At 46.5% G+C, this 27,960-nt stretch overlaps 1 protein-coding gene across 8 annotated transcripts in view; it reads left to right on the forward strand.

Annotated features, from left to right (window-relative positions):
• Positions 1-9,274: 9,274 nt before the first annotated feature.
• MBD3 (methyl-CpG binding domain protein 3) overlaps positions 9,275-27,960 on the forward strand; it is a 28,476-nt gene continuing 9,790 nt past the window's right edge. The window contains exons 1-6 of one of the 8 annotated variants that reach the window (XM_059719755.1): positions 9,321-9,377; positions 16,382-16,553; positions 17,430-17,528; positions 19,133-19,248; positions 23,083-23,242; positions 24,629-24,766. In XM_059719755.1, coding sequence (XP_059575738.1) covers positions 19,175-19,248; positions 23,083-23,242; positions 24,629-24,766 — 372 coding nt within the window. In that variant the 5' untranslated portion in view covers positions 9,321-9,377; positions 16,382-16,553; positions 17,430-17,528; positions 19,133-19,174. Of the gene's footprint in view, positions 9,378-9,483; positions 9,649-12,856; positions 13,000-16,381; positions 16,554-17,429; positions 17,529-19,132; positions 19,249-23,082; positions 23,243-24,628; positions 24,767-27,960 lie in introns of those variants that run through there. The other 7 variants (XM_059719753.1, XM_059719754.1, XM_059719756.1 and 4 more) reach the window with 7 other exon arrangements.

The raw sequence follows: 27,960 nt of genomic DNA on the forward strand, positions 1-27,960 counted from the left end.
TTTTGTTTTTTCTTTGTGTCTTACATTCAGTAGACTTGGCTAACTTGTTGGGTCTGTATAGTCGAGTTCTTTGACATGAGTTGTGTGCTGTTTGACTTGAATTCATGGCTCTCAAATCAGCCTGAGAAATTGCACTAGTTCTTGGTCCACCACTTCATAAACTAGAACAAAAGTGTTCAAAGGTTTTTAAAAGGCTTGTCGTTCCCGTTAGATAAGGATTCTTCCAGGTGGCTAATGTTGCTGATACTGTAAGCTTGCATGATGCAGACCCTAGATTCTAGGTATTTCATGTAGATAGCCCTTAGGCTGTTTTTATGAAAGTTATATGAAAACAACGTAGCTTATCTTGATGATAAAATATGGTCTGATGCCACTAAGCCAGCGGTTTCCAACCTCTTTTCATCTGTGGACCCCCTCAAAAATGTTGCATAGAGGTGCCAGACCCCTCTGATCTAGTAGATGCGCTCAAACTTGGCAAGTATAGTCTGTGTTACTGAAGACTAAAATTATTCTTTCTCTTGTTTAAGTGTATCAAGGCTTATTCTTGCATACAGGCACAGCAGCACTGTGTTCTGGGTTTTTTTTATGTCTTTAGTTCTGACCCTTCAGAGTTGTGTATACAGTGAAGCTTATGACACTGAGAAACTAAACATACTGACTCTCATTTCCTGTAGCAAGATAAACTCTGAGATGTGATAGGGACAGCAGCGGTAAAGGCTGACACTCCTATTCTCATCTCCCTTACCCATGCTCTAACCTCTGGGAAAACTTAAGGAAAGGGCCAGAAAACTGTTCTGTGGCATCTTCTTGTAGTAATGTTTTCCAACTAGAAAATGGAGCTGCTTCCAGGACTTTAGGAAATCTGCTGACATGCATGGAAGAACCATTCCAGCTTACTGGTTTGGCTTTTATGTGTGTTCTGTTTTTGTTTTTTAAGTTTTGGCTTTACAGACTTCGGTCTCTACAATGGCTCCCCCGCAGCCTTCAGCTCTGACTTGCGTCAGTCTGATTTCTTGAAGCTCACGGGTGCAAAGTACTACTGCCCTGCTTGGCAACAGAAAACTTTGGAAAGGAGGCTGTGCTATTCTTAGCAGGCACTCTCCAGTCATCAAACTGCTGCTGCTTATAATTTTGCATTGTGTCAATAGGAGCAGTGGACTCCTGTCTGTGTCTATTTACCTGTTTTTTACATGGCTGGAAGAAATGAGAGACTCATCTCGAAGCAGGCTATCCTGCGTGTTGCTGCTTGTTTCTGAGATAGTAAGACTAGGATTGATGTGAAACATTTGGATGTGTTCCATTCTTAATGGATAGGAGTCCATTATTTTAAAAAATGCCACAACTGCTAATGTAAATGGATTCATTGGCATTTTACATTTAGTCTGGAATCTTACAGGTGCTGCCTGTGGGATACCTGTTTTTGAGACCAGTATCCTATGCTGAGGAGCGGTTAATGTAGAGGAAATGTTGCCTCTTTAAAAAAAATACCAACTTTGGCCTAGAAGCTGTGATATCCTTATATGAACTGGATGAGGTCAGTGACACTTAGATGAAAACTTTTTAATGTACCAACTGCCATAGTCTGCAGGCACTTCCAGAGGCAGAGATACTTTAGATATAGTTACCTGTGGCTGCCTTGGAACATGAGCAGCTGACCATAACACTTCAAATGAGCAATGTTAATGGTTGTCACAAACTGATCACACTTCCTTTGTTTTGGAAGAGGAAATCCTGCTAAAAATGTCTTCAGAATTCTTGGTACAAAAACTACATTAAAAAAAAAAAATTATTACTAGTTACATGCCACAGCCAATCTCCACAATTTTACCATTTTAAACGGGTAATTGTTCTGAGTGTCAAACCAGCTTATTATCAACGGACGGTAGTTACAGACCACAGTCTGAGTACCATATCTATTTTTGAAGCTTGAAACACTCCATTAGGGGACATATCAAATGTTAATTGATACTAACACAGCTGTGCCCAGAAGGCTGAAAAGCAAAGCTAAATGTTTAAGTGATGGCTAGGATATTTGGATCCATCTTCTTATGGCTTTAAAGCAGACTCTTTTTTTTAAGTCTTAGAATGTAAAGGAAGAAAATAATTTGCCTATACCATTTCTAGTATTGGTGTGCATTCACTCCTGATTAACCCTCTGCTGGAGTCATGCCAGGGCCATGCCCTCACGCTTGAAGACGTAAAGAAGAAGAGAGCTCAACTAGCTAAGGATCATGGCAAAATAGGGATAGCAGGGACCTTACAAGGTCAATCTAGTTCAGCCTCCAGCTCAAGGCAGGATTATCCCTGACTAAACTATACCAGCCAAGCGCCTGCTCAACCCACTCTTGAAAATTTCCAAGGATGGAGATTCCACAACTTTTCTAGGAAGCCTGTTCCAACACTTGACCACCCTTGTAGGAAGTTCCTCCTAATCTTCAACCTGAATCTCCTCTATTGTAGCTTAAAGTCATTGCTCCTAGTCCTGTCCCCTACAGCCACAGAGAAAAGTTCCCTTTAGGTATTTGAAGACTGTTATCAAGTCCTGCCCCCTGTTCCCCCACCCCATCTTTTCTTTTGTCCAGATTAATTAATCCTAGATCTTTCAGCCTTTCCTCTTAAGTAATGCTTTCTAGGCTTCTGATAACTTTTTGTTGCTCTTTCCAGTCTGTTCACATCCTTCTTGAAGTGTGAGGCCCAAAGCTGGACACTGCTCCAAGTGAGACCTCACAAGTGCTGACTAGAGCACTGGGTGATCTTTTTCCACTGTATTAGGTTATTTTGAATCCAGCCCTACTCTCCAGAGTGTCTGCAATAAATCCCCTGAGGAATCCTCCCTTGATACCTCCTCCCAAGTAGACAATGAGCCATTGATGACTACTCGTTAAGCTTGATAATCCACTTCTATCTAGTCTGTATTTCCTTAGCTTGTTAATGAGAATGTCATGGGAGGCTGTCAGAAGTCTTGCTGAAATCCAGATATATCACATCCACTGCTCTCCCCCATCCATTCAGTGTCTTTCTACTTATCATAGAAGGAAATTGGGCTTTTCAGGTATTACTTTCTCTTGGTGAACCCATGCTGGCTGTTCCTGATCAGCTTATTCTCATGTAGGTGCTTCACAATAGATTCCTTGAGGACCTGCTCCATGGTCTTTCCAGGTATCAAGGTCGGGCTGAATGGTCTGTAGTTCCCTGGATCTTCCTCCTTCCCTTTCTTAAATATGTCCATCTTTTACAATTATCTGGGATCCCATCTGACTGTTACAAGTTCTCAGAGGATAGCTAATGTCTCTAAAATTACTTTAGCCAATTCCTTCAGTACCCTAGGATGCTATGCACCCAGCCCTGCCAACTTGAAAGTGTCTAGCTTCTCTAACCTGTTCTGCTACTACTCTTGGCTGGTTGTCTCCTTCCCCGTCTCTGCTGCCAGCTGTTCTCATCATCTGGTAGCTACCCTTGTTTGTGAAGACTGACATAAAAAGTGGCATTAAATTCTTCAGCCTTTTCTGCATCATTTTGGTAACTAGATTGCCCCCATAAGAGGCTTACGGTTTCTTTCATCGTCATCTTACTCTTGATAGTAAATGTAAAAACCCTCTTATTGCCTCTTACATTCCTTGCCAGTTGCATCTCAAAACATACCTCAGCCTTCCCGATTTCCCTTGCATGCCTGTGCAATACTCTTATACTCTTTCCTGGTACTATGACCAAGTTTCCACTTCTTGTAGGATTCCTTTTTGAGTTTCAACTCCTTGAAGAGATTGCTGTCTGACCAGGCTAGTCTCCTGTTGCACTTCCGTTCTTCCATTGTATTGAGATCTTACTCCTATACCCTTAAAAGGGCCTCCCTAAAATACAGCCAGCTCTCCTGCACTCTTTTTTGCCCTTCAAATTTGCCTCCCATGGGATCCTGCCTACTGGTCCTTAGACTTTGTTAAAGTCTGCTTTTCTGAAGAGTCTTTTTATTCTGCTGCTCTCCTTCCTTCCTCCCCTTAGGATCTTGAATTCTGTCATTTTGTGGTCACCGTCACCCAAGTTACCTTCCGCCTTCACACTCAACCAATTCCCTCCCTGTTTGTGAGCGACAAGTTGAAAAAAGCTTCCTCCTTAGTTGCCCTCTCCTACTATGTGTATCAAAAAGGTATCTCCAACACATTCTAAGAATTTGCCTGGCTTCTTATCAATTGCTTGTATTTCCCTCCCAGCAGATATCCCAATAATTAAAGTCCCCTTTGGAACCAAGTCCTGCGATTTAGAAGCTTTCCCCCTTCTAATTTTTCCTTCTGGCCTGTGGCTGAGAGACAGCAAGCAGACCTCATCACAATTTACCTTAAATTTAGGATTGCTTCCATTTTCTTTTGCTCATTGCCAAGGCCACTAAATTGTCACCGCTTACCCTGATGTCTAATGAGGGGTCAAAGGTCAGAAAGTGTTTTCGGGTAGCATGGTACCAATATTTAAAGCAACTCAGGCAGAGCTTTGTAAGACCTAAGGACTATGCTGCTTCCAGTACCAGCACCCTGTTTGGTACTGAAATAATACAGCCTACAGAGCAATGTGTTACAGGGTCTAGTACCAGAGTTATCACAAAATCCCTTCCTATCAGGTTTGCATATCTATCTAGGGTAGAGTCCGCTGCACCAGTCTCCCTGCATTGGGAAGGTATTTCTGATAAGATTGCTCCTCTGTAGTACTGATTGATGAGTCCCCTCCTATCCTAAATAATTTGAGGGTGACTTTGTACTCTCATGTGGCTCTCCAGAAACCACTTGAGACAGCTGTACTTTAGTCAGTGCTTGCTGAGTCAGTGTTGTATCCAAACTCCGTGATCATCTCGACCACTAGCAAGGAGACACACTTTTCATTGGAGCTGGCCCTTCACTTCCACCTCAATTGCCCTGTAGTCTGTGTTTTTTTGAACAGGCAGCAAGCTTGATTCTCTTGGTAGGAACTTTCTTGAACCATCTCAGGCTTCCCCTATGTCCTTTTGGCAGTAGCCTGTTGTATTTTTTTTTTCAAGTATTTTGGACTGGGTTGACTTCATACTAGTGGGTCCTCGGCATTGTAAAAGGGGAACATCCAATCCAGTACAGCAAAGCAAGTGCTCTGGGAGCAAAGAGCAGGGAGTTTATGCCTATTGTAATGAAGTGCAGCAGAGTGGGAAAAAAGAAGTTTTGGGACCTATCTCAATACCTTCATCTGATGTTTCAGTTTCAGAATGGTGATCCTAATTTCTATAAGGTTGGCAAGCCTGCAGAGCCATTGGATCCAGCCTGCAAAGCTGGAACTTTCCAGGTGTCCATGCTAGCATGCTGTGGCTAGACAGCAGAGAAATTTCCATGACTTGCTGCGGGCAGGCACAGCTGTAAGGAGAAGCAGTGCCAGTAGCTGGGTCCTAGCACCAGCCTTTCTAGGACCTGAGCTGGGCCACTTCAGCCTACCACAGCAAAAGATGGCTGAAAGCTGCCTTTCAGATGGCTGAAAGTCCATATCCTATGGACTAGTTTATGGCTTCTGACCTTCAAAGTACGTCTGTTTTTCCTATCCCCATATATCCAGCTACCAATTCTTGGTAATGACATCCTGCTTCCCCAGCATTTTGACTCCTTGGCCACTCATGATGTGCCTGTCAGTAAAGGTATCTTATCCAAAGAAACAGGGAATCTAGGTACAATCTTACTTAAATTCTTCAGCTACAATAATTGACTAGGTGTAAACTTGAAGCTTCACCTTCTTAGGTACCAAACTGAGCAGAGAGAAATCGTTGACTTCTTCAGTTTGCACTGTTCGCAGTAGCCGTGGTAGACCCCTTGCTGAGCTGGAGTCTGTGTTTCACAACAAGGATTTCCAATAACAGTAGGTTGCCTCAGTCCAAGAACACCATTGAGGACACATCTGAGACTTCTGCCACAGGGCTGCATGACCTTATGTTACACAGTGTGGCAGACTTTACCTGGGGTGATTTGGCAAGATGGGTTGAGATTAGTATCTGCTGGTCAGATAAGCCATATGTATGTCATGGTCACACTCGTACAATTTTTTTCGTGGTTTAAACTGGTGGATGGAATAATTCAGATGTGCAACGGAGTTCACTTTTTTTGTCTCTACCTGCAGATATGTGGGTAGCTTGTGCCTCCACTCAGGGATGTCAGGGATCATCTTAATTAACATAATGTAAGGGCTGTGGTTTCCTCAGGAAGCACACAGACATTTTAAGAGTTGAGAGCAATGCATCTGCCATACAAGGCTTCATACAAGGATCAGCCATTCAAGTGCTGACAGCATTGCATTAAGGGAAAGGGGGAGCAAAATTGTCCTCTGCTTAGAAGCCATTTATATAGAAGTGGTGCAGTTTGCACCAGATCGCCAGGTGCTCCCCATTTTCCTGGCGGTAAAAACACACTTGAAATGGCTGAACTGAGATAACTTACACCTGCGTGGTGAGTAGCTTGCCTCTTCGACAGTTTTGTGTTGTATCTGTCCACAGCTCCCATCTCCCAGAACCAGCACCTGCATGGCTGACAGTCTGTACAATGGCTGGGTGAACCCCACATTGAGAGTTTGGGTGACAGTCAGAATACTCTACTCCAGAGACCACAGCAGAAACTTTTGGCATGATTTACCTACAGAGTTGATAGAAGAGGTTTCCTAGCTAGGTATCCTGTCAGCTCCTTTCTTCCCTGACAGCTTTGATCTCTGCTGTCCCAAAGCAATATGAATATTCCACCAACTTAGTAAGTGTCCATCTAGCAGCAATATCTAGAGGTGTCCTATCTATCCAGGGTTACTCTGTATTTTTCCACACTGTGGCAAAATTCTTGGAGGCACTAGTCTGAGAGTCACTGCTTTCTTGGTACTTTAATACGGTATTAACAGGGTAGTTGGGTCTTCCCTTGAGCCTTTAGCAACTGACTCCCTTAATCAACTATCAATTAAAATTGCATTTGTAGTTGGCACTACGTTTGCTAAGAGGGTAAGAAGAGATTGTGGGCTTTGTATCAGGACCCCTGACACAGTAGGTGTTAGACAAGGTTGAACTTTACCCTGAGTTCAAGCCCAAGGTGGTCTCAGGATGCCACATAATCAGTTCACCTGCCATTGTTCTTCCCAAAGCCTCCCTCCCCCAAGGTGAGGCAAAACTTCATGTGCTAGAAGTAGTGAGGCTATTTTCTTATTTTGATCGAACAGTCCTTAAGTAATACACTTTGACTGTTTGCTGTATTTGCTGACTGTCAAAAGGCAACACACATCCACCCAGGAGTTATCCAGGGTACTTTTACGCTGCCCAAGACAGTGTCTGGCAAAGATACTATGCTAGCTCTGCCTGTTCCATAAGCAAGAGCAATGTGGCAGCTAGTTCAATGCTGTACCTGTGCCAATAACCCCTGTACTAACACAACTACGCCGTTAATTCTGGAACGTGTGCATGGCTCGTTCGGGATATCTCAGCAGGGCTCCGTCCTGGGCTGTATAAATTAACCATGCTCTCCAACAGATCCCAGAACCTGCCCCACTTCCCTGCGGCTACTCCAAATCCTTCTCTTAGGTTTCTGTCTTCCGAAGGAAGTGAAAGACGGTTGGGCCCACTCCACCTTGTGTATCTTGGAGGATTTGGAGTATAAAGGTGCCTAAGTTGCATATGTGACCTAGATCTTATAGGGATGCCATGAGGCAAAACAGTCCTGTCTCAAGTGTCTGAGATGTATTTGCATTAAGAGGAGAATCTGTGTGGACAACACCAGAAGAACCACGGCTGATCCTTATCTGAAAGTCGTGCTAGAGAGTATTGCAATATTTTCACTGAGATGTTTTTGGGGACACAATTTTCAAAACAAAAGAAGAATGTTTTGTAAAACGTTCTCATTTGCTCATGGTTTTGGTTTTTTTAATCAAACTTAGAAATGTTTAAATTGAAAAGCTAGGTAAAAGTTTCAGCTTTAGAGTCAAAAAGAAAAAGCTAAATCTCTTTAGCTGGTTCCTGAATCTCTTTCAGCTTCTCCTCCTACAAACTTATTGGAACTAGCAGTAATAACAGAGCAAGACCTTTCCTAAGTACCAGCCAGAATGAAATGTTGTTAAATATAAAACTGGAAAGAAAAAAAAAAAATCCCTGGAGAAAGAATGCATTTAGGATAACAGCTCTCCACTTCTATGCAGTATCAAGGCAGAGACCCAAGATTCATGGATCTTAAATATAACAGTCCTCTCCCACGGAGAAACAAGTACAGATAATACGCAAATATCCGTCCCTGCTTAACGCAGCTACTGGCTGCCTCCGTCGGTTTTTTATCATTTAGGCTGGACAACCTGAGCCAATTATGTCTGGGCCTCTGGCTTCCTGCTCTTTGGACTGTGCACAATATATGCACCTCACATCCTTCCTCAATCTCCCAGCTGCTGAAAGACATTTCAACCAATAAGAGCCGTATTTTTTTTTTTTAAAGCAGTAACAACCGACTGCCTCCAAATAACCTGTTACATTGACACGGGCAGAGGAAGCAGCGAAGGGATAAACAGGGCTACTGTGAAGGAACTGGGGTGGATTTACACCAACGTAACGCAGGGAGGGACAGTCGCCTGTGCAGCCCCTCAAGGTGGATGTCCTGCGCTTGTGTACGGCCGACGTAGCGCAGGGCGTGACAGGCCCAGGGAGGTGGCTTTGCTGAGCTCACGTACATCCAACGTAGCACAGGGCACAACAAGCCCGAGGAGGCGGCAGGTGCCCGTGCATCCCAATAGATGCGCAAGCTGAGCTCGTGTACATCTGACGTAACGCAGGGCGTGACAGGTGCCTGTGCAGCCCCTCAAGGTGGATGTCCTGCGCTTGTGTACAGCCGACATAGCGCAGGGCGTGACAGGCCCAGGGAGGCGGCAGGCGTCCGTGTGGCCCCGAGAGGCGGCCGTCCTGCGCTCACGTACATCCAACCTACGGCACGGCCTGACAGGCCTGGGTGCAGCAGTTCCGCGCTCGTGCGGGGGACAGACATGGACCTTCTTGAAGGAGAAACTAGGCTGTGCGCTGGTCCAAAAGCAAGAGCGAGCTGCCCCCGCGCCTGGGAGGCGAGACCCCCTCGTGCTGCGGGATATTACTGACACAAACGGGTGTGTGTGTGGGTAGGGGTGTGTGCGAGCGTGTCCAGGCTGAGATGGAGGAGGCTGTGGGGAGCCGGGGGCAGCAGGCCCAGGAGAGGCGGGGCCTGGCGCTGCGGGGCCGGGGCTGCAGGGGGCGCCGGCGGGCGGGGCGGGGCGGGGCGGGGCGGGGGCCACGCGGGCCCGCGGCGCAGTCGGTCGGTCGGTCCGTCAGTCAGTCAGTCGGGGCGGGCGCGCGGGAAGATGCCGAAGGCGGCGCTGGCGGCCCCGCGGCGCCCGGCGCTGGGGTGAGGCGCGGGGACTATATGGCGGGGCGGAGGGATCGCGGGGCCGGAAGCGGCGGCGGGGGGGTGGCGCGGCGCGGCACGGCACGGCCGGGAAGAGCCGCGGCGGGCGGAGCGCGGGGAAGAGCCGGGAGCGGCGGCGGGGCCGGAGCGGGGCCGCGGGGATGGAGCGGAAGAGGTGGGAGTGCTCAGCCCTGCCGCAGGGATGGAAAAGGGAAGAAGTGACCAGAAAGTCTGGGCTGTCCGCCGGCAAGAGTGATGTCTATTACTATAGGTGAATGCGGGGGGCGGCCGCGGGGCGGGGGGCGGCTCCTGGGGCCCCGCGCCAGGCCCCGCCGCCGCCGCCCGCCTCAGGAATAGACATCACGGGCGGGCGCGGGGCTGTCCGCCGGCCGGGGGCGCGCCGCGCTGTCGGGGCGACCTGCGCGTGCGGGGGACGCCCGGCCCTCGCCCTCGCCCTCCCCCTCCTGGGGGAGGCGAGGAACGCGCTGGAGGATGCCAGCGCGGGAAGGGACCTCGCATGCAGGCCGCCCCCGCCCCCTCCCCCGGACAAGGGTCCGGCAAACCCACCGCTTCGCCGCCTCCCCGCCGGCGCAGCCCTGCCTGCCTGCGTGCGTGCCCGGGGAGGAGGCTGCCCGCGCTTGTCGCCGCTCGAGGGGACCGGGTTGTGCGGGGGGCGCCTGTTGGAGATGGATTTGTCTTTGCAAGGGGGAGGGGGAGGAATGTGCACACGTGCGTGTGTGTGTGTGTGTGTGTGTGTGTAACTTTTAATACCTCTGCTGTTCTGACCCATGTTTCGCCGGCTGTGTTTAGGGTCAGTTTCTAGCGGCAATGTTTGTGGACCAAGTGCCGAAAACACCCGCAAACTCGGCTTGTGGGGGAGCTGCCCGATCCTTGCTGTGGCCGTGCAGCCCCAGCCCCTTCCCTGCTGTCGGTGCGGAGCAAAATGCCTTTGCGTGGCGCCCGTGCCGGGGGTTGCATACCCCTGTCTGGTGCATCCATACAGTTGCAGTCATTTTACATGAATTTTCACCTAGATCCATCATCAGAAGCTTGGCTTCATTTTCAAAATGATGGCTGCAATGAGTACCTTTTTCAGACTTATAAATTAATGCTTCAATCTGAAGATTAAAAACATCGGCCCTTCTGTTGCTGCCCATACTTTCTGCAAAAACAAAAGACCCTTTCTAGAGGCCAGAGGAGGACAGTTTTGTCTTTGCAAAGATGCCAGGTAGATCAGGAATGTCAAATTCATGACATGGTTAGAATAATTTTTTTTTTATTGTGGTCCGAGTCTTTCAGGACATGTTCTTATCGTTGCCAGGGATAGATTTCTTCTTTCATAAAGACCAAAAGTATGTTGTGGGGCTAATGCAATAACTTAACTTGTAGTTTGTCATTGTTCCAATTTGCTTTACTGAATGGGAGAAGTGTGTGCACATAACTTTTAATACCTTTGCTGTTCTGCCTCATGCTTAGCTGGCTGTTTTTAGGGTCAGTGTCTAGTGTATCCATACAGTTGCAGTAATTTTACATTAATTTTCATGAACACACAACATTTCTGGGGAGAAAAAGCCTTTTGGTGAGCCATCACTTGAGTTAATAACACCCACCTGTGACAAAGGAGGTGGTAGTTGACACTTCTCCAGCACCTTGTGGAAGGTTCCTTTTATAATCAGAAGGACTAGAAACTTCCTCTCGTTGCATGAAAGTACGTGTGCCTTCTGTCAAATACAAATCTGCTGTGGGAGATCAAATGCATTAGGCCAGGTTCAGGTTTTGGGTTGGATGTGTGACACCCCTTTAATCAGCGGTTGATAGATAATTACTAGGGCTGTGCGAAGCTTTGGGTGGTGATTCAATTAGGAGGAGACTCGGCCTGATTCAGTGGCCGAATCTCCGAATCAAATCAGGGGACCAATTTAAAGGTCTGAATCGATTCAAAGCTCTCTGAAGCTTCAGCAAAGATTCGGAGAGTTTTGTTTCAGGCAGTCCCTGATGGCTGCAGCAGGGAGCTGCAGCCATGCCAAGCTAGTAAGTACTAGGGGTGGGGGAGAGGGGGCTGGGGAAGGGGACCCTTGCCAGCCCCCCGTGGCTCCCCCCACCTGCCCCACCTCCTGGTACTTTAAAGAAAAGCCCCTGAACTCATCGGGTGCTGTTGGGCGATCCCCACTGCCCCACGCTGCATGGGGGGCTCTGTACAAGCCCCCTAGCCCCCCCCCCCCCCCCCCCCCGCGCGCGCTGCCCTGCCTGCTGGGGCTCTGGGCCTTTAAGAAAAAAAAAAAAAAATCTGAGAAAAGCCCTGGGACTCACCACTCCTGGTGCAGCCTTGGGGCTTTGGGGGCTCCTGCAGAGCCCCTGCATGGTGCGGGGCAGCGGGGATTGCCCCCACTGGCAGCAGTGGTGAGTCCTAGGGTTTCTTCAGGTTTGTTTTTTTTTCCTTAAAGGGCTGGAGCTGGCCTGGCGGGGGGGCTCATGTAGAGCTCATGCAGTGGGGGGGCAGCGGGGATTGCCCCTGCCCAGCAGCACCTGCAGAGTCGGGGCATTTTTTCCCCCAAGTGCTAGGAGCTGGGGCCGGCAGGGCGGCCATTACTGGGCTGGGAAAGGGGCAGGGAATAAGCCTGGCCTGGCTGATTTGGAGATTTGACAGCAGCCAAATCTCCGAATCAGATTCGATCCAGCTGAATCGGGACAGTGATTCGAATCACCAAATCAAATCGCCATCCCCCAAATTGGCTGAATCCGAAGTGAATACTAGCCGCTTCTCACAGGCCTAATAATTGCACTGTCTCCCGAGCATAGTTTATAGACAGGACCCTGGTAGCAACCCCTTGCTTTTCAGCAGCTGGTTGTATGAGAGCTAGGTTTCCCAGCATGATGGTGGCTTAGAACTAAGCATCTGCCATGAGATTTGTAAGGACTTTTGGTTTTCTTGTCGAGGAGCAGGGAAGAGAAGTTTGCTCGCGCACTCTTTTAACCTTTGCCTGCAGTTACAAAAACCTGCTACTTGGATCTTCCTGTTCCTGGGCTCAATCTTGAATTTTGTCAAGTGAGAGATTCTCCAGAAACATCTATTTTGCAAGGGATTTGTTTAAAAAAGGTGTTCCCTAAACAGATCTTTGGCTCTCTCAACCCTCACAACTAATTTTCTTGTGCATTTTCTGGTTCAAGATTATGCAACCAGCATTACTAGTGAAAACAAACAAAAACACCTCCCCTAAGTCTCTTGGGAAAAGTGCTTTTTCTTAACATTATTCTGGGGAATGTTTCTCTAGACAAAATCCCTGGTATCTCTGACTGCCTGAGTTCCCAAAGTGAAGCTTTTATAGCATAGATGAACACTACATGTGGACTAATCTACTTCAGTTCACTACCCCGCTACAGATCTGCCCCTTGTTGGTGTTATATTTATTGTTTAATCTTCCTGTAGGCTAGTAGATTGTAACTTTTTTTTTTTTCAGCTTTCCTACACATAAATGTGCCCAAAGAGTTTTTTTGAATTTGGGGGTCCTCACTACATCAGGACATCTGTCAAAATGAGGCCTGTTACTGTAAAGAGAAGAGTGCAGTCACTGCATGTTGCTGCTAGCAGAAGTGATGGGAGTTTACTGCAGCTGAATATTCGGTAGGACAGATGCCCTGACATGTTATGCCTGGTAACACAGAATGATGCATTTATAAGAGGTTGAGTGAGTAGGGGGCGCCAGTCCACAGAGCAGATGGGGAAAATTCAGTAAATGAATATATCATTACATTTATACCGGGTGGTATGTGACTGTTGTCCATAGTGAGCTGGCGTGAGTGGTGCCTGTTACCATAGGTCAGTGTTCTGGAGGGCTTGTGCATGGGAGAACAAGTGTGTGTGTGTGTGTGTGTGTGTGTGTGTGTGTGTGTGTGTGTGTGACTTCTGCTGAGGTGCTAGTGATTTGCAATGAAAGGGAAACACCGAGGGAGCTTGAGGACTAGGAGGAGTTGTAGAAAGCATGGCTGGAAGGGAGTATCTACTGCACCCATTTATGTCTGTATTAATGTTTCTTATCCCTGGCCTGCAGGTCAGATCTGGCCCTTAGTGTTGCTGTCCAGCCCGCGGGGCTCTCCACAGGTCCAAAAGTTTGGTGGTAGGGAAGGGGTGGCACCACTCCCCTGCTGCCAAATCTCCAGACTTTTGCGGAGCCCTGCAAAGTGCATAGCATGGCCCTGTGTGCCACATCAGGTGTGCAGGGCAGCATGGGGTCCTGGCATGTTGGGATGGCATGGGACCCCAGGGACTGGTCCCAGCCCAGGAGGGCCAGCCAGATGTGGGCTGTCAGACCTGATCCCAGTGGGCAGAGGCAAAACTGGGGGGTACCCAATTCAGGTGTGTGGGGGCAGCCCCATGGCAATCATCTGGCCCATGGGACCAAAAATTTGAGCACCGTTGCTATAGACATGTGTCATGAAGTGGTGGAATGTGGGAAATATGAGTACACGCTGCAAGGTGAGTCATGTATAACTGAAATGTCTTCAGATAGGGACATGCTAGAGATCACAAGACTCTGAACAGCTGCTTTGGTAAGAGTGGTTGTACTGTTATAGATGAGTATATACTAGCAGGTAATGGGGAGCTGAGGCAGGTAACTCCTACTCTAGCAAGTTGAGTTGTAAATTAGCACTGACAGCGAGAAATGAAGACTGGACCATAAGTGCTGAAGACACTGAGCATAGAGTTTCAGGATAAGGAGTCTAATGCAGTAAGAGGAAGAAAGGCACACTTTGTGTAGTGAAACGCATGCAAAGCAGAAAACATTGTTTTCATTTCCTTTCTTTTAGGACAGGGATGTGAGATTTTAGGCAGATGAATCTGTTTACTATCTCCCATAGCCTTAAAAGGCAGGTAAGAGGTCTATCCTCCTTTCTCCTTTGCATTTCAAGTTCTATGAATTGTGTAGGGTAAATGGGGAGAGGAGGAGACTTGTTTAGTTGGAAGGGGGAGGGGAGTGGGCTGCAGTCAGTCCTCTTGCTAAGACTATGAGGAGAATGAAACAAAGGGTGAGCTGCACATGTAGAGCAGGCACCTGGCATGTGCTGACTGTTGAATAGCCCATGCTGCATTCATCTTAATCTGCACCTAAAAAGTCTGTGAAAGGCAACTGAGATGTTCTGTTTCTGGAAAAGTACTGTCCTTCATTTCTGTTTGCGCCTGTTTTGTTAATGCTGAGACAAGCCCTGGAAGCAGATAATGCAATATACCTTTTGATGGACAAGCATGTAAAATCACTTGTCACTTTGCAGTTGCTTTGCTTTTTAGTAACTGGTGAAGTGCAAAAGACCCATTTACAAATGCAATGTCACACTAGCACTGCAGGTTACTTGCTGATATTTTTCCTTATTCAGGAACAGATGTCTAAGCTTCTAAAACTTTGCATCAGAAATTGTGCATGATTGTAATTCCTTTCCTTGGGATGGTTCAAATTCTTTACTTTAAAAAATCAGTGCATAGAAAGTTGAAATCGTAGGTGATCTACAAGGGGAGAGAGTGGGGGAGGTTTCTTTTTTGGCTTCTTTGTAAAATGTAAAGGCAACACTCAAGCTCTTTCTATAGATTTCACAGACATGGGATTACCTCCTGTTCTCCCAAGTCTCATGCCTCCAGAACAAGGCATGTGTAAAACTCCAGAAAACTTCCCTAGCTCTGCACTTTTTTTTGATCCTCTGAGGTACCTGTAGGGTGTTTTAATCCTGTTGCATTGGAAATGCTCCTCTGCCCCAGAACACTCCAGCCAGTTTCTTTCTGGTTGTAGTTACTTAGTGAGCTTTCCGCTGGTTTTCAGTTGTTCTACCTTTGGTCTGATCAGCCAGTGCTTTTGAAGCAAGACACTGCATGGTACCCCTTTCCATGTTCAAGGTATATAGTTGTGGAATAAAGTATACTTTCCCAGCACTGAAGTGCCTTTTTTTCCCTAGTACTTTGGCCAGACCTAATGTCTTCATCTTTCCTTGAAGCCTTGGCAGTGAGGGTTTTCCAAGGGTACTTTAGGTTAGCTTATAAAGATGACTTTCTGGTGCAAGTAGCCCTTGTCCATCTATTTAGGTTTGGTTTATGAGTAGTTACCATCTCTGTTAGGGATTGTATGGTAGATACAGGGTACTGTTCAGCTCCTGGATTGACTTTTGGGATCTTCAGTCATTCAACTGAATGGATGCCCTTAGTCAGTACAGTACTCTGACTAGCTTTTGGATTTTTGTTTTTTTGCTCCTTTGATCTGTCATATCTCAGTTTGTGATAGCACCAAATGAAGCTCTGGCCTGTTGTGATGTGACAGGCTTCAGCCATATGCTGAGGCATAGAGTCATGTTTTTCCAAAAATGACAGGAAGAAACTGTCATGTTCTCTGACTGCTTATGCCAGCATGACGTCTGCTTTCCAGAAGGCTGAGGTTTGCAGTGCTACAATCTGTGTAGTGGACCAGTATTTAAGATCCTGAAATGCCCCTGACAAGGCCAGTTCTTCAGGCCCGCTTGACTTCTTACTTTTCTAGTATGGTGGCATCAATACAACAAAGCTGAAGTCCCTTCTTGAGAAGTTTTTGTGCCTGCAAACAAGACTTGTAGAACTGAACCTTTGTGTTCAAAGTGATCTTCTGTAATATTTGTGGTATTTTTGGACCCAAGGTCTGTGCAACACCAGCTACTGTTCCTGCTCTGTGATGGAAGCAGAGGGCCTTGCTGCCTCTCACTGTTATTTTGGAGACCTTCAGGCAGAAGAAAATTAGATGGATTATTGTCTGTTTCTCCAGACTAGTAGCTCAAAACCTTGTAAGAGAGACATAGGAACCAGGAGTACGTGAGCTTAATGTTGAGGCAGTTTGTTTCTTTGGTTTTGCCTGTGCGAATAAGGTGCTGCTTATTTGACACTTTTTTTATTCTATTTGAAACAATCTGGTTTTGAGCCTGTGGAGGTATTGGAAGCAGAAGCAAAGCCAGAGATTTTACACAGATTGAAAATTCTCCCTTTTTCCTTCACTAAGGACATCTGACACTGCTCCAAGAGTCTGTGGGTCAGACTTTGGTGCCATTTGCACTGGGCCAGAGGACTCCTCTTGGATTCTTGATTTCATGCATCTTTTGAGAGACTTTTAGAGACTGCTGTTACTGGTGCTTTAACTCATGCTGGCCCTGCCTCTCCAGGAGTTTCAAAGGGTAGGTCTTTTTTGATCCTCTCTGGTTGGTTCTAACATTCTGGTTTCCCTTTTGCTCATTGTCCAACATTTTTGGAGTCTATGGTCTAACGCAGTAGTTCTCAACCAGGATGCCATGGCATGCTAGTGTGCCATGAGATCCTTTTAAGGGTGATAGGGAATATTAGCTCTTTTAGGTACGGACATACCTACACATGAGTCATAAAATAAAGCCAGAGATTTCAAATTAGGAACCCATAGTGCCAAAAAGATTCTGACTTCTTGTGGTCTTTCTGAGTTCTTTGCAACAGAAGAATTGCTCTAATATTTATTTGTAGTTTAAAAATGAGTTGAGTCTGAGGGCTGTCTTGAATCTAAAAAGGCTGAGAATCACAGGTTGGCCAGTCTTTTATTGCTATTGTTTCTAGCTGTCAGAGTACGTGGGATTTCCAGTACAGGTTTTTCTTGGTTTGCTTTTTCTTAAAATGAATCGGGACACTAATTGTCCAGCAAGAAGCGGTTTGTTCCTTTTGGTTATCCTGAAAGAACTCAAGAGAAGATACTGGTAAACAGAAAGTGCCTTTCCAGTGTGAAGATGATCCTGCAATAAAAGTGTTTCATTTGTACATTGCTTAATGAATTAGTAATACCCACTTTATCCACTTGACCATTACAGATTATTTCAGGAGATGCTTTTGCCACTGAGCAGAAATTTTGAAGATGCTAATATCTGCAAAAGAAAGTACCAGTTTATCAGAGTATCAAATTATCAAAGTTTGAGCCTCTTTATGATTATATGTGAGAACAGAAAAGAAAAATAATTCTTCGTTAGTGATTGTTTTTTTTTTTTTTTAAATGTTCTCAAGTTGTAACTTAGACCATCTTTTGTTCCTTCTAGAGTCAGAAAAGCAGATGACTTGTTTCAGGTGTCTCCCGTGAATGTGAGCCTCTAGCAGCTTCCAGTACTGTCTTTGTTAGTTTCTCTAGGATCGAACAGGTACAAGTAACCAGATAATGTGTCCAAGGCAGGGCTGGATGGCTTGGGAGTGGGTGGGGCCTGCACTCGGCATCTACAAGTCTACCACGCAGGCTGCATGCTGTGGGGGCAGCTTCTTCCCTTCCCCCATCCCTGCTCCCCTGTCCCCTTACCACGCAGCCTTTGCGCACAGGCTAGCTCTTTCCCCCACTCCTCCTTGCAGTGTGCACGGTGGCATGCAGACCCTGGGCCCTCCCTGCCATGTGGTAGTGGGAGAAGCAGTTGCGGGGCCTACAAAGCACTTGCTAACTTCACAAGCTGACAGTTGGGCAGCCCTGGTCTAGCAGCATGTTCCACGGAGTAATTTTTCCACATTTTAAGGGTGATAGGGTGAAAATATGTTTAACCTCACTAAGGTTACTTTACTATGATTTCAGTGATCTCTGAAATAAAGAGGTTGGGTGTCGTGTCCATTCCATTTTACATACTAAAGTCAATTTACTGTGTAGTAGATGTCATGTTTACACCCTAAAAGTCCTTTCTTTAAAAGAAAAAAGGATTCTTGATTTAAAGAAAAGAAGAAAGCAAAAACTCAACATTTTTAGACCAGTTTTTCTTAGTATGGGGTAAATGATCATTAATTGCCAACTAGCCTGATTGGTGGATTATCAATGTGCATCATCACAATTCATATACGGCTTAACCTCATAAATCTGGATATAAAAAATCCGGAGTTCTCGAAATCCGGCACTTTTTAAAAATATACTGCTGTCAGACACGGAGGCAGAATCTTGCATGTGGTGGTCACCATCACCATCTACCACCCTGAGCTGTTGCTCTGCATGCAGCTGCTGCTCTGGGACTGGCTGCTGCAGCCTCCCACCCCCTCAGATGTGGAGGGGGAAACTTGCACACGGCAGCTGCTGCTGCCACCAACCACCCCACTCCGTGTGCGGCTGCTGCTCCGGGACTGGCCACCGCTTCGGTTTCAAAAACCTGGAATTTTCAAATTTCTGGCAGGTGCTCAGTCCCAAGCATGCCGGGTTTATGAGGTTATACTGTACTGTATTGTGTCTTGATCATAGGGAGATGCTGTGGAAGGTTAATCCAAATTCATTTTTAAAGCGGATTAGTTGGGAAGCATATGGAGAGGGGCTCCCCAGTTACGGAGCTAGATCTGTCTAGAGCAGGGGTGGCCAACCTGCAGCATGTATGCCACAAGTGGCACAAGCAGTCTCTATGTATGGCATGCATCAGATAAGGCAGGGAGCAGAAAGCAAATTACATAGGGAAGGAGGATTGGAGTGGCACTTGGGGAGGGTGTAGGGCTAATTTGTGGCATGCCTGCCAAAAAGGTTGGCCCCCACTGCTCTAGGGTATTTATTTCATCTGCTTCTTTTTATGCAAGTGGTTCTTTACACATTCAGGACTTTCAGAAGCATTTTAAAACACAGTCCTATTTTAATTGGACAGTTGGGCCACTTTGGTTTACTTCGGGGTGTGTGACTTAGTGCCTCCTTTATTGGAACACCAGCAGTTGTAGAATTGGGACTCTGTTCCACAAAATGTTCTTTTTGTAACCGGTGGAGAAAAATGTAATCCTAAACTGAATCAATCTGCTGCAGATTCTCGTGAGTAGATTAAGGAGTGGCAGATCCAGTCCAGATATGGATTTCTTTACCACTCAGCAGAACAAGAAGCCACCTGCCTTCACAAGATCAAGAAAAAGAATGTTAACAAGGTGCTTTCTCTATCCAATAATGTGTGCCTTTTCACCAGTCCTTCTGATGACAATGCTAATGGCCTCCTTCATTCAAACAGAGATGGGATTTGATTTTTTTTTTTTATTTGTGGTTTGTTTGTTTTTTTTTACTTTGGGTTTTTCAGAAATTCTTGGTAGTTTAATGCATCCACTCTAAGCTGTGGGCTGGATAAAATGCAAATATACGTGGCCTGTGGCAGGGCTTTCTGACTTCTGAGCAGCCAGGGGCCACACACTCCCAGCTCTCCCGCCCCCCAAGGTCAGATGCCATGCTGTACCAGGTGAGTCCTCCCCTCCCTGCCCTAGCCACAATGCACAGTAGGTTCCTCTGGTGTTCCCACACACACTACTGCATGCTTCCCCTAGCCGTGCTGTTCAAGCACTCTTGTGCCACGCAGGAGTTCCAGGTTCCTGGATCCCCGAGTCCACTTGTCCTGGGCTCCTTCATCCCCATGGGCTGCCCTGCTCCATCCCCCTTAAGTGGGAGCAGGCAGTGGAAGCTGGAGGAGGGGGGGGAGCCTGGAAACTCTGGCAACTGTGGCAGCAGCTGGAGTGATGGAGGGATCGGTGCCTGGACTAGAAGCCCTTGGGTTACAGATTAACCCCTTAGGGGTTACATGTGGCCTGTGGACTATTAGTTGGGCTATGGAAATGTTTTCTGCTGTCTTCTGGTTCAGAGGATCGTTATCGACCCTCAGTATATCTTGTGGAGCACTATACAACTTTATCACTAAACTCTTAAGTGAAGAGCGGGGAGCTCCAGTGGGATGCCACAGTGTGATATGCCTGTCAGCTTCTTGGAGTCTTGCTTTGTACCACTTCTGCTTAAGGCCTTTTTTTCTCCATGTTCAGTTTCAAATGATCAAAGTGCCTCAGTTCTCCAGAAAAGCTTGCGTGACATTGGGGTATAAAAGGGAACTTTAAAATATCAACTGAATTCAGTGTAAATTGAGACTGTCCAGGAAGGAGTGAAGAGTGGGGAACTTAAGTCTGTGAAGATTCAGTCTAGGGTAGATCAAGGGTTGAGGGTCTTGGCAGGCTAGTAAGGTGAACTTGGCACTTTGACATGTGGGTGAAAATGTTTCTAGCATGGCTGGTCTTTCATACAAGTGCCTGTAGGAAAAACTTGTCTGGCATTGTTCACCTGAAAAAGATGCCTATTAGCCAATAGGACTGTGCAAAGCTTTAGGTGGTGATTCAATTTGGAGGAGATTCGGCCCAATTCGGTGTCCGAATCTCCGAATCCAAATCAAATCAGGGCCAATTAAAAGGTCTAAATCGATTCAAAGCTCTCCAAATCTTCAGAAAAGATTCAGAGAGCTCTGATTCAGGCAGCACCTGTTGGCTGCAGCAGGGAGCTACAGCTGACTCCAAGCTGGTAAGTACTAAGGGGGGGGACCCTGCCAGCCTCCCCTGATCCCCAGACCCCCCCCACGGCTGCTCCCTCTGCCCCAGCTCCAGGCCCGTTAAAAGAAAGCCCCGGTGCTCACTGGGTGCTGCTGAGCCAGGGGGCAATCTGTGTTGCCCCCCACTGCCCCATGCCGCATGGGGGACGCTGCACAAGCGCCCTGCTCAGGCTAGCTCTGGCCCTTTAGGAAAAAAACAAACAAGAAAAGCCCTGAGACTTGCTGCTCCTGCAGTGGCCTCAGACTTCGGGGGGCTCGTGCAGAGCCCCCCACATGGCGCGGGGCAGTGGGTATGGCTCCTGCCAGCAGGAACAGTGAGTTTGGGGGGTTTTTGTTGTTGGTTTTTGTTTTTTTTTTTTTCTTAAAGGGCTGGAGCTGGGCTGGGCAGGGCAGCCATGGGGGGCTGCTGGGGGAGCGAGGGAGGGGGTTGAGGGGCTTGTACAGAGCCCTCCATGCAGTGGGGATCGCTCCCCACCTGGCAGCACCCGGTGAGTCGAGGCTTTTTTTTTCTGAAGAGCCGGGAGCTGGGGCGGGCAGGGCAGCCATTGCTGGGCTGGGAGAGGGGTGGGGGATAGGCCTGGCTGATTCAGAGATTTGGCAGCAGCCGAATCTCTGAATCAGATTTGGCTGAATTGAATCAGGACAGTGATTCAAATCACTGAATCGGATCACTGCCCCCTGAATCGGCTGAATCTGAAGCAAATACTAGCTGCTTCGCACAGGCCTGTTAGCCAGCCAGCTTCTTTGCAGCAATGGTTTGAGTGTAGATGTTGCTCTTCTCTGTTAGGGGTCAGGGCAGCAAGCAGGCTACTTAGCCCCCCACTGGCCATCGTTACTGAAGTGATCCCAGCATTGTTTAATTAACTGCAGGGGCATGGCTATTGTGTTTATAGGCAAAAACCCTTTCTGTGCCCAGGGGCTACTCAGCACAGATACCTCTCTGTCTAGCTCTGGGCTCCTGGGCCTTGCCAGAGTTGTCCCTGGTTCCTGCCCACTTACTCCAACCCAGGTCCCTGCTTCCTGACTTACTGGCTCCTGACTCCCTGGCTTATTGTTCCAGTCTGGTTCTGAGCTCCTGGCTTGTGACTGTTTTAAGCCCTGTTCCTGATGTTGTCTGCTTGTGACCCCCTAGTGTCAAACCTGACTGCCCTCATCCTGGTCACAGTACTGACCCACTTTGAGCCTTGTAATGCAGCTGGTGACACTCCGTATGTGGACTAGGCCTCCATCAAGCTAGAGAACAACCTAGGCTTTTGATTGCTACTGGTGTTAAAGATGCAGTGGCACCTGCTGAACGAAGCAGTATTGCGTGCATCTTTTGTGATCAACAGTACCACATGGAAGCTGCTTTTTTCAGAATTGTGTGCGCTTCTCTTCACAGCAACTTTACACTAGTATGATTCAACTGACCTCAATTTATTGCTTTTTTGCCTTTTTCAAAAAAAGTAACTTAGAAAGAAAGTGAGGAGGATCCAGTCCACAAGGCTGTGTGCCACATTACTACTGTCAGTTCATTTGATATATTTATTTTATAACCCTCCCACTTCCTCTCCCCTGCCTACTCCCACTTCCTCCAAAAGTAGTTGGGCCTCTTGGCATACACTTGTTTAGCTTTCACCTATCATATAGAATCAAATATTTAAAGAGCATCTTTAATTGTTTAGCTTCTAATGCAGTGTCTTTCAGGGCTTTGATCTTTGTTCCATTGTTAATTTCACTGAAAGATTTTTTTTATGTTTTGTTACTTAGTTTCCTTTTTCAGATCCTCAGCTACTGATTTCCTTGCCTCCTAACTGTTCCATAATGCTCTGTTATCATGAAGATAAATGATCAAACTGAAATCAGAAGCTTGTAATTAAAGCTGAGTGTACACTTCAAGTGTTGGGGGGAGGCGGTAGGAAGAAGATTGTAATGCCAGTCTAACATAATGTTCCCTTGAGGTGAGTTTGATACATTATGCAACAGCTAGGAGGCAAGAAAGTCATTAGCTGACAATCTGAGAAGGGAAACAAAAGCAAAAAGAGAAAATACTTTGACATACTTTAGCTTAAGCCAGTTGGTAATGAATCTTTGACACTGTCCCTTCACGATCAAGTTCAGTTCTGGTATAAAGTGTGCTTCAGTCCTTTGCATCTGGATTAAATCTGACTTTTGATACATAGATCAGATTAATTTGTCCTGCATGTAGGTCCTATCTTCCATAGTGATTGTGGAAGGAAGGAAAACAAACCCAACTGGCATATCCCTGCCTCATTCAAGTATGGATAGGGTCCTTCCGAATGTTTGCTATCATTTCTTCCTTTCACAAGGGGAATGAGATCCTGGCTCTCTTTTTGTATTGAAACCAACATTGGTATCAGCCCCAAAAGTTTAATTTCTTTCCCTGTTTCCTTTGTGTATCTCTCAGCCCAAGTGGTAAGAAGTTCCGGAGCAAGCCCCAGCTAGCCCGTTACCTGGGGAGCTCCATGGACCTGAGCACTTTTGACTTTCGCACGGGGAAAATGCTGATGAGCAAGATGAACAAGAATAGACAGCGGATGCGCTATGACTGTTCTAACCAAGCCAAAGTAAGCACATGTTGTAGTGGGCGGTTTGCCCTTTCTGTTTATTTCAGTATTAGCCATATCACTTCTGTTCTCAGAACAACATTTGTGACATCATGGATTAGTTAGACTTTTGAATTCATTCTTATAGATGGGAATTGTCTGAGGAATGGGTGCTAGATATACTCATAGGTAGATTTTAATTGCAGATATTTTCATGAATAAGAGTTGAGAATGATTTGATATTTATTGGGTCATATCATTTATGAATATTTGGACAACAGTCAGGTCCATACATTTCTGAATCTCTCAAGCATTTTGAATATTAGCGAAACAAACAAAAATCACTCAGTAAATAGGTTAATAATTGTAAGTTTGCCAATTAATGAACAATTACTGTGTGGCCTAAATAATTACAAATAACATTGTATTATTTGCTTACAGCACTCTTGAAGGCACGAGGCACTTTCTTATTGACACTTAAAAAACAAAGTCCTGCCTCTGAGAGCTTGTGATTTTAACATGTACGACAGAGTTTATTAACAACCTGGGTGCTGGAAATTCTCTCTGGCGTATTCAGCGATATGTAAATAGTGAGCCAGTTAGCAAATTGGGTTTGGATCAGTTCATGAATGATCCAAAGAAAATACTGTTTTGCTCTGAATAACTTGACCAGATCTCATCGGTTAAACACTTTTACCACATACAGTAAAAGCTCTGTTATCCAGCACAAGTGCGGAATGGGGATGTCGGTAATCTAAAAATGCTGCTTATCTGAAACGGGTTTTCGCCAGGATGTGGAGCAGTGGTGGGGGGTGGCAGTATGTTAAATCTACATTTCATACCTGCCTCCTGCCCAAATAGGATCCTAACAGGGTTTTAAGGCCAAGAGCTAAAAATTCAGTTTCTTTTATCTTCCACTTTAAAAGAAACTACATTTTTAGCTCTTGGATTCAAAACTGTTAGGATCTTACCTGGGCAGGAGGCAGGTATAAAATCTAGATTTAACATATGATATTGTTTTATTTAATTGAATGTAGTGGAAATGCAGCTGACTTCTAGACCTGCAAACTAGTCTCGTTCTCATTACTGTGCAATTAGTTTAATATCAAGTACTATTTCCAGGGTTACACTGGTATCCTCAGGCCTAGTGATACCAAGACGTCACATAATGAAGTCCTAAGGCAAGTTTAGCTAACTTAAACAATTAAAGCATAGAACAAAGTCAGCTTGCAAACTGAAAAAGTACAAAATATATTTGGGAGGGAGGAAACGTGCATCTTTAGCCCTCTAATCAGTTTTCTAAATAGACAGTGAAAGAGGAAGCAGATTCACTTTGGGGTGGAGTTAAATGTTATATTTTGGCAATATCTGAAAATTGTGGTCTTCTTTTTGTTTTTAAATCTTTAGGGCAAGCCTGATTTAAACACTGCGCTTCCTGTCAGGCAGACAGCCTCCATCTTCAAACAGCCTGTCACAAAGATCACAAACCATCCCAGCAATAAAGTGAAGAGTGATCCTCAGAAGGCTGTGGACCAGCCCCGCCAGGTACGTTTTGCACTGCCTGCTACTTTACCAAAACTAAGAAACATTGCTTTGTGTTAAACAGGGAGGTGTATGAATATGATTGCAATTTTCATTTTCTTTTCCTCTCCAAAGTAGGATAAATGTGCCCTGACACACTGTCTTTCTTAATATTTGAAATGCATCAGTTTACAAGTTTGGGACTTGCTTGCCTCCCAAATTCGTTACAGTTATTCCATCATGTAGTTTAGGGCATGTTCACACTGTGTTTAGTGTGGTTAAAATCATGTCTAACTACATGCTGATTTTCCACTGAGTCTGTCCTACATCTTGAAACAGTGTTCATAACCATATTGTTCATAGTATAAATAGAATACTGTTTGGATCCTCTGTAATGTACAGTAAAAGTTCTGTTATCCGGCATCTTACAAGCTGGCATGCTCCACTAACTGGCATGCTGGCTTGTAAGATAAAGTGAGACTGGAAGTGCTCACCGTGGCACTTGCAGTTCCTCCGAGCCCCTGTGGCTCAGCGCAAAGCAGCCTGTGCTGCTAAGCCCCAACGGCCCAGGGGCATAACAGGCTGTGTGGGGCCCGCCTCCCTGTCCCGTGGGGCCCGCGGGAGGGGCGGCGATGCTGCGGGAGGGGCGGAGGGACACCCCAGACACGGTGAGAGAAGTGGCGGCCAAGGCCACTCAGTTAACCAGCATATTTTGTTATCCGGCATTCCTCATTCCCGGGGGATGCCGGATAACAGAGCTTTTACTGTACTTGGATACTGCAGATGGGTCTTAAGTATGGCACAGGTGACGCACGTTATGGGCACAGACACAAGTGACAATTTTTGCGTGATCTGGCTGCAGAAAGCAGTTTATAGCTGTGACCAAACACAAGTGTATGGCTGCAGATGACTTCAAAAATAGCCGATCAGATGAAAATCTGACCTGATCGCACGAGGGGTCAGAAGAAGACTTTTCAAAACAGAGCGTTTTCTGCGTAATTTCTTTCTGTGCTGCCTGCCAGACTTGAGCTGTTTTCAGAATGGGAGCAGGGAAAGAGCCGATGGAGTTCGGTCTCGGGGTTTTTCAGCCCCCCTTTGGAGCATGGGTCAACCAAGGTGGGGGTGCTCTAATTCACCCACCCCAACCTCCAGCATCTATTGGGGAACCTGTAGAACGAGCCATTGTTACTAACAGGCCCTGAGACATCACAGTCAACTCCATCTGCTGCGCTAACGTTAGAAATTCATTCACATCCAAGGATAGTGGATTTACACCAAAGGTGACACAAGTGGACCTCAGTGGCAGACATAGGAAAGTTGAGAGTGAGGGAGGTTGAGCTGACCTGCCATCCATCAGAGTGGTTCTGTGACACTAGGCAGTGGCATGCTGAGATGCCAAACTACTTTGCACAAACTTGATCTTGGATAGAAAGCACCAGAACTGCCTTTAGCCTGACACTGCAGGCATGTCAGTTGACTGTTGCTTAAGGCAAAGTTAACTAACCTAGATGTCATACCTTCTGGACACAGGTTTGCTGCTTCCATTCTGAAACTAGTGCGTATAGACCAAGGGTGGGCGAGTATTTGGACTGGAGGGTCACTTAATGAGTTTTGTTGAGTTGCTGAGGGCTGCACACATGTCTATATGTGCTCAGGCACATGTAGACATGCATGCACGTACAGGCACACTCAGACACAAGTTCCCTGAAGCTCTCACTGCACCCCCACCCAACCCAAGTCCCTGGCATGTGGCCAGGTCGGGCAGGAGCCATGCCAGCTGTATCCATGTGGCCTGAAGTGGAATGCAAGAATGCAGTGTAGTACTGTCCCAGTCCAGCCACATGCCAAGGACTCAGGGCGCTGCCTTGGCATCCCCTGCACCCCTACCAAGCCCTGGCAGGGCCTGGATAACCTGCAGCTCCTGGCTTTCTTCTCCCTGAACCCCCTCCCCTGCCAGCAGGGCGTACCATATCTGAGCTTCGACTCTTGGTGGGGACCAGGCTGTCTGGTCTGCAAATGGCCATAGGATTGGAGCTGCATGCAGACGTCCTGGCTGGGCCAAAGTCTGGCCAGGAGCTCACACCTGGAGCATAAACTGGGGGCTGTGTGGGTGGGCTGGGCCCAGCCAGGCCAGGGAGGGGAGTGGCTGCCTGGCCACTGGAGCTGCTGCTGCTGCTGCAGTTGTCTACGGCAAGGGGAGAGAGGAGGGCGAGAGCTGCCGAAAGCCAGGGCAGCTGCTGGCTGAATACAGTTCTCCTTCTGAAGAGTGGCTGCAGGTTGGATAGAATCATTTGGTGGGCCAGATCCAGCCCACGGGCCATATTTTGCCTAGCCCTGATACAGACCTAGCTGAGATGTCTCTGCAGCACGACTACCAAGAGGACCATGGGTTTTAGGTAAGGGGGTAGGAGGGGTGGTGAGAGAGTAATAAAGGTGAGAACCACTGTCTTGGGACACGCTCAGTACCTGAATGCCATCAACAACAGCCAAAACCCAGTTGTACTTTAACTTAAAGTATTATATGTTTGTAAACTAGAGGTGATCCAAAGCAAAAGGAAACCTTTAAATTTAATTTAATACAGTCACAGGCTACAAAAACCTGTGTTTGGGATGTATGTAGTTATGACTATTGGTAAAAATAAATCTTTTGGAAGTGGGAATTCCTTTGTTGGAAATTCTCATTTCATTGCTGCTACCTGGAACTGTCAGCCTGTCACTTCGGCAGTTATTGATGGGGTTTCCATGAATCCTTTCCTACAGTAAACCCATCTTTTTAGTTCTCTAGAAACTAGGTGTTCACTTGTCGTTGGTATATTCAGTTGCTCTCAACTGTTTACCTAATTTTTCAGTTGCCTACTCTTGTTCCGTACTCTAGAAGCTGTAGCTGTATTACAATATACTTCATACCAAGGGGAAGTTTTTTTTTTTCAAACTGAAAATGCTGCATAATAGAGGCATTTCAAAGCTCTTTTACTCAACCTCAGAGTATCTTTTTCTGAAATAGGAATTATGATACATTTGAAATGAATTCTCCCCTCGGTGACTTTTTTTTCCAAGCAAGATAATAATTTTAACACAGCCTCCCTGGTTTCAACCTTGCCATACATTGGTCTATTTCTTACTCCACCTCATTTCTCTTTGTGTTTTAAAAATATCATTTCATATCTCTCCCAGGCAGGTGTTTTTTGAGGTTCCCTGCATTTGGATGGTTCCATTTA

Source organism: Alligator mississippiensis, chromosome 16 (genome assembly GCF_030867095.1).
Source record: "Alligator mississippiensis isolate rAllMis1 chromosome 16, rAllMis1, whole genome shotgun sequence".
Classification (NCBI taxonomy): domain Eukaryota; kingdom Metazoa; phylum Chordata; order Crocodylia; family Alligatoridae; genus Alligator; species Alligator mississippiensis.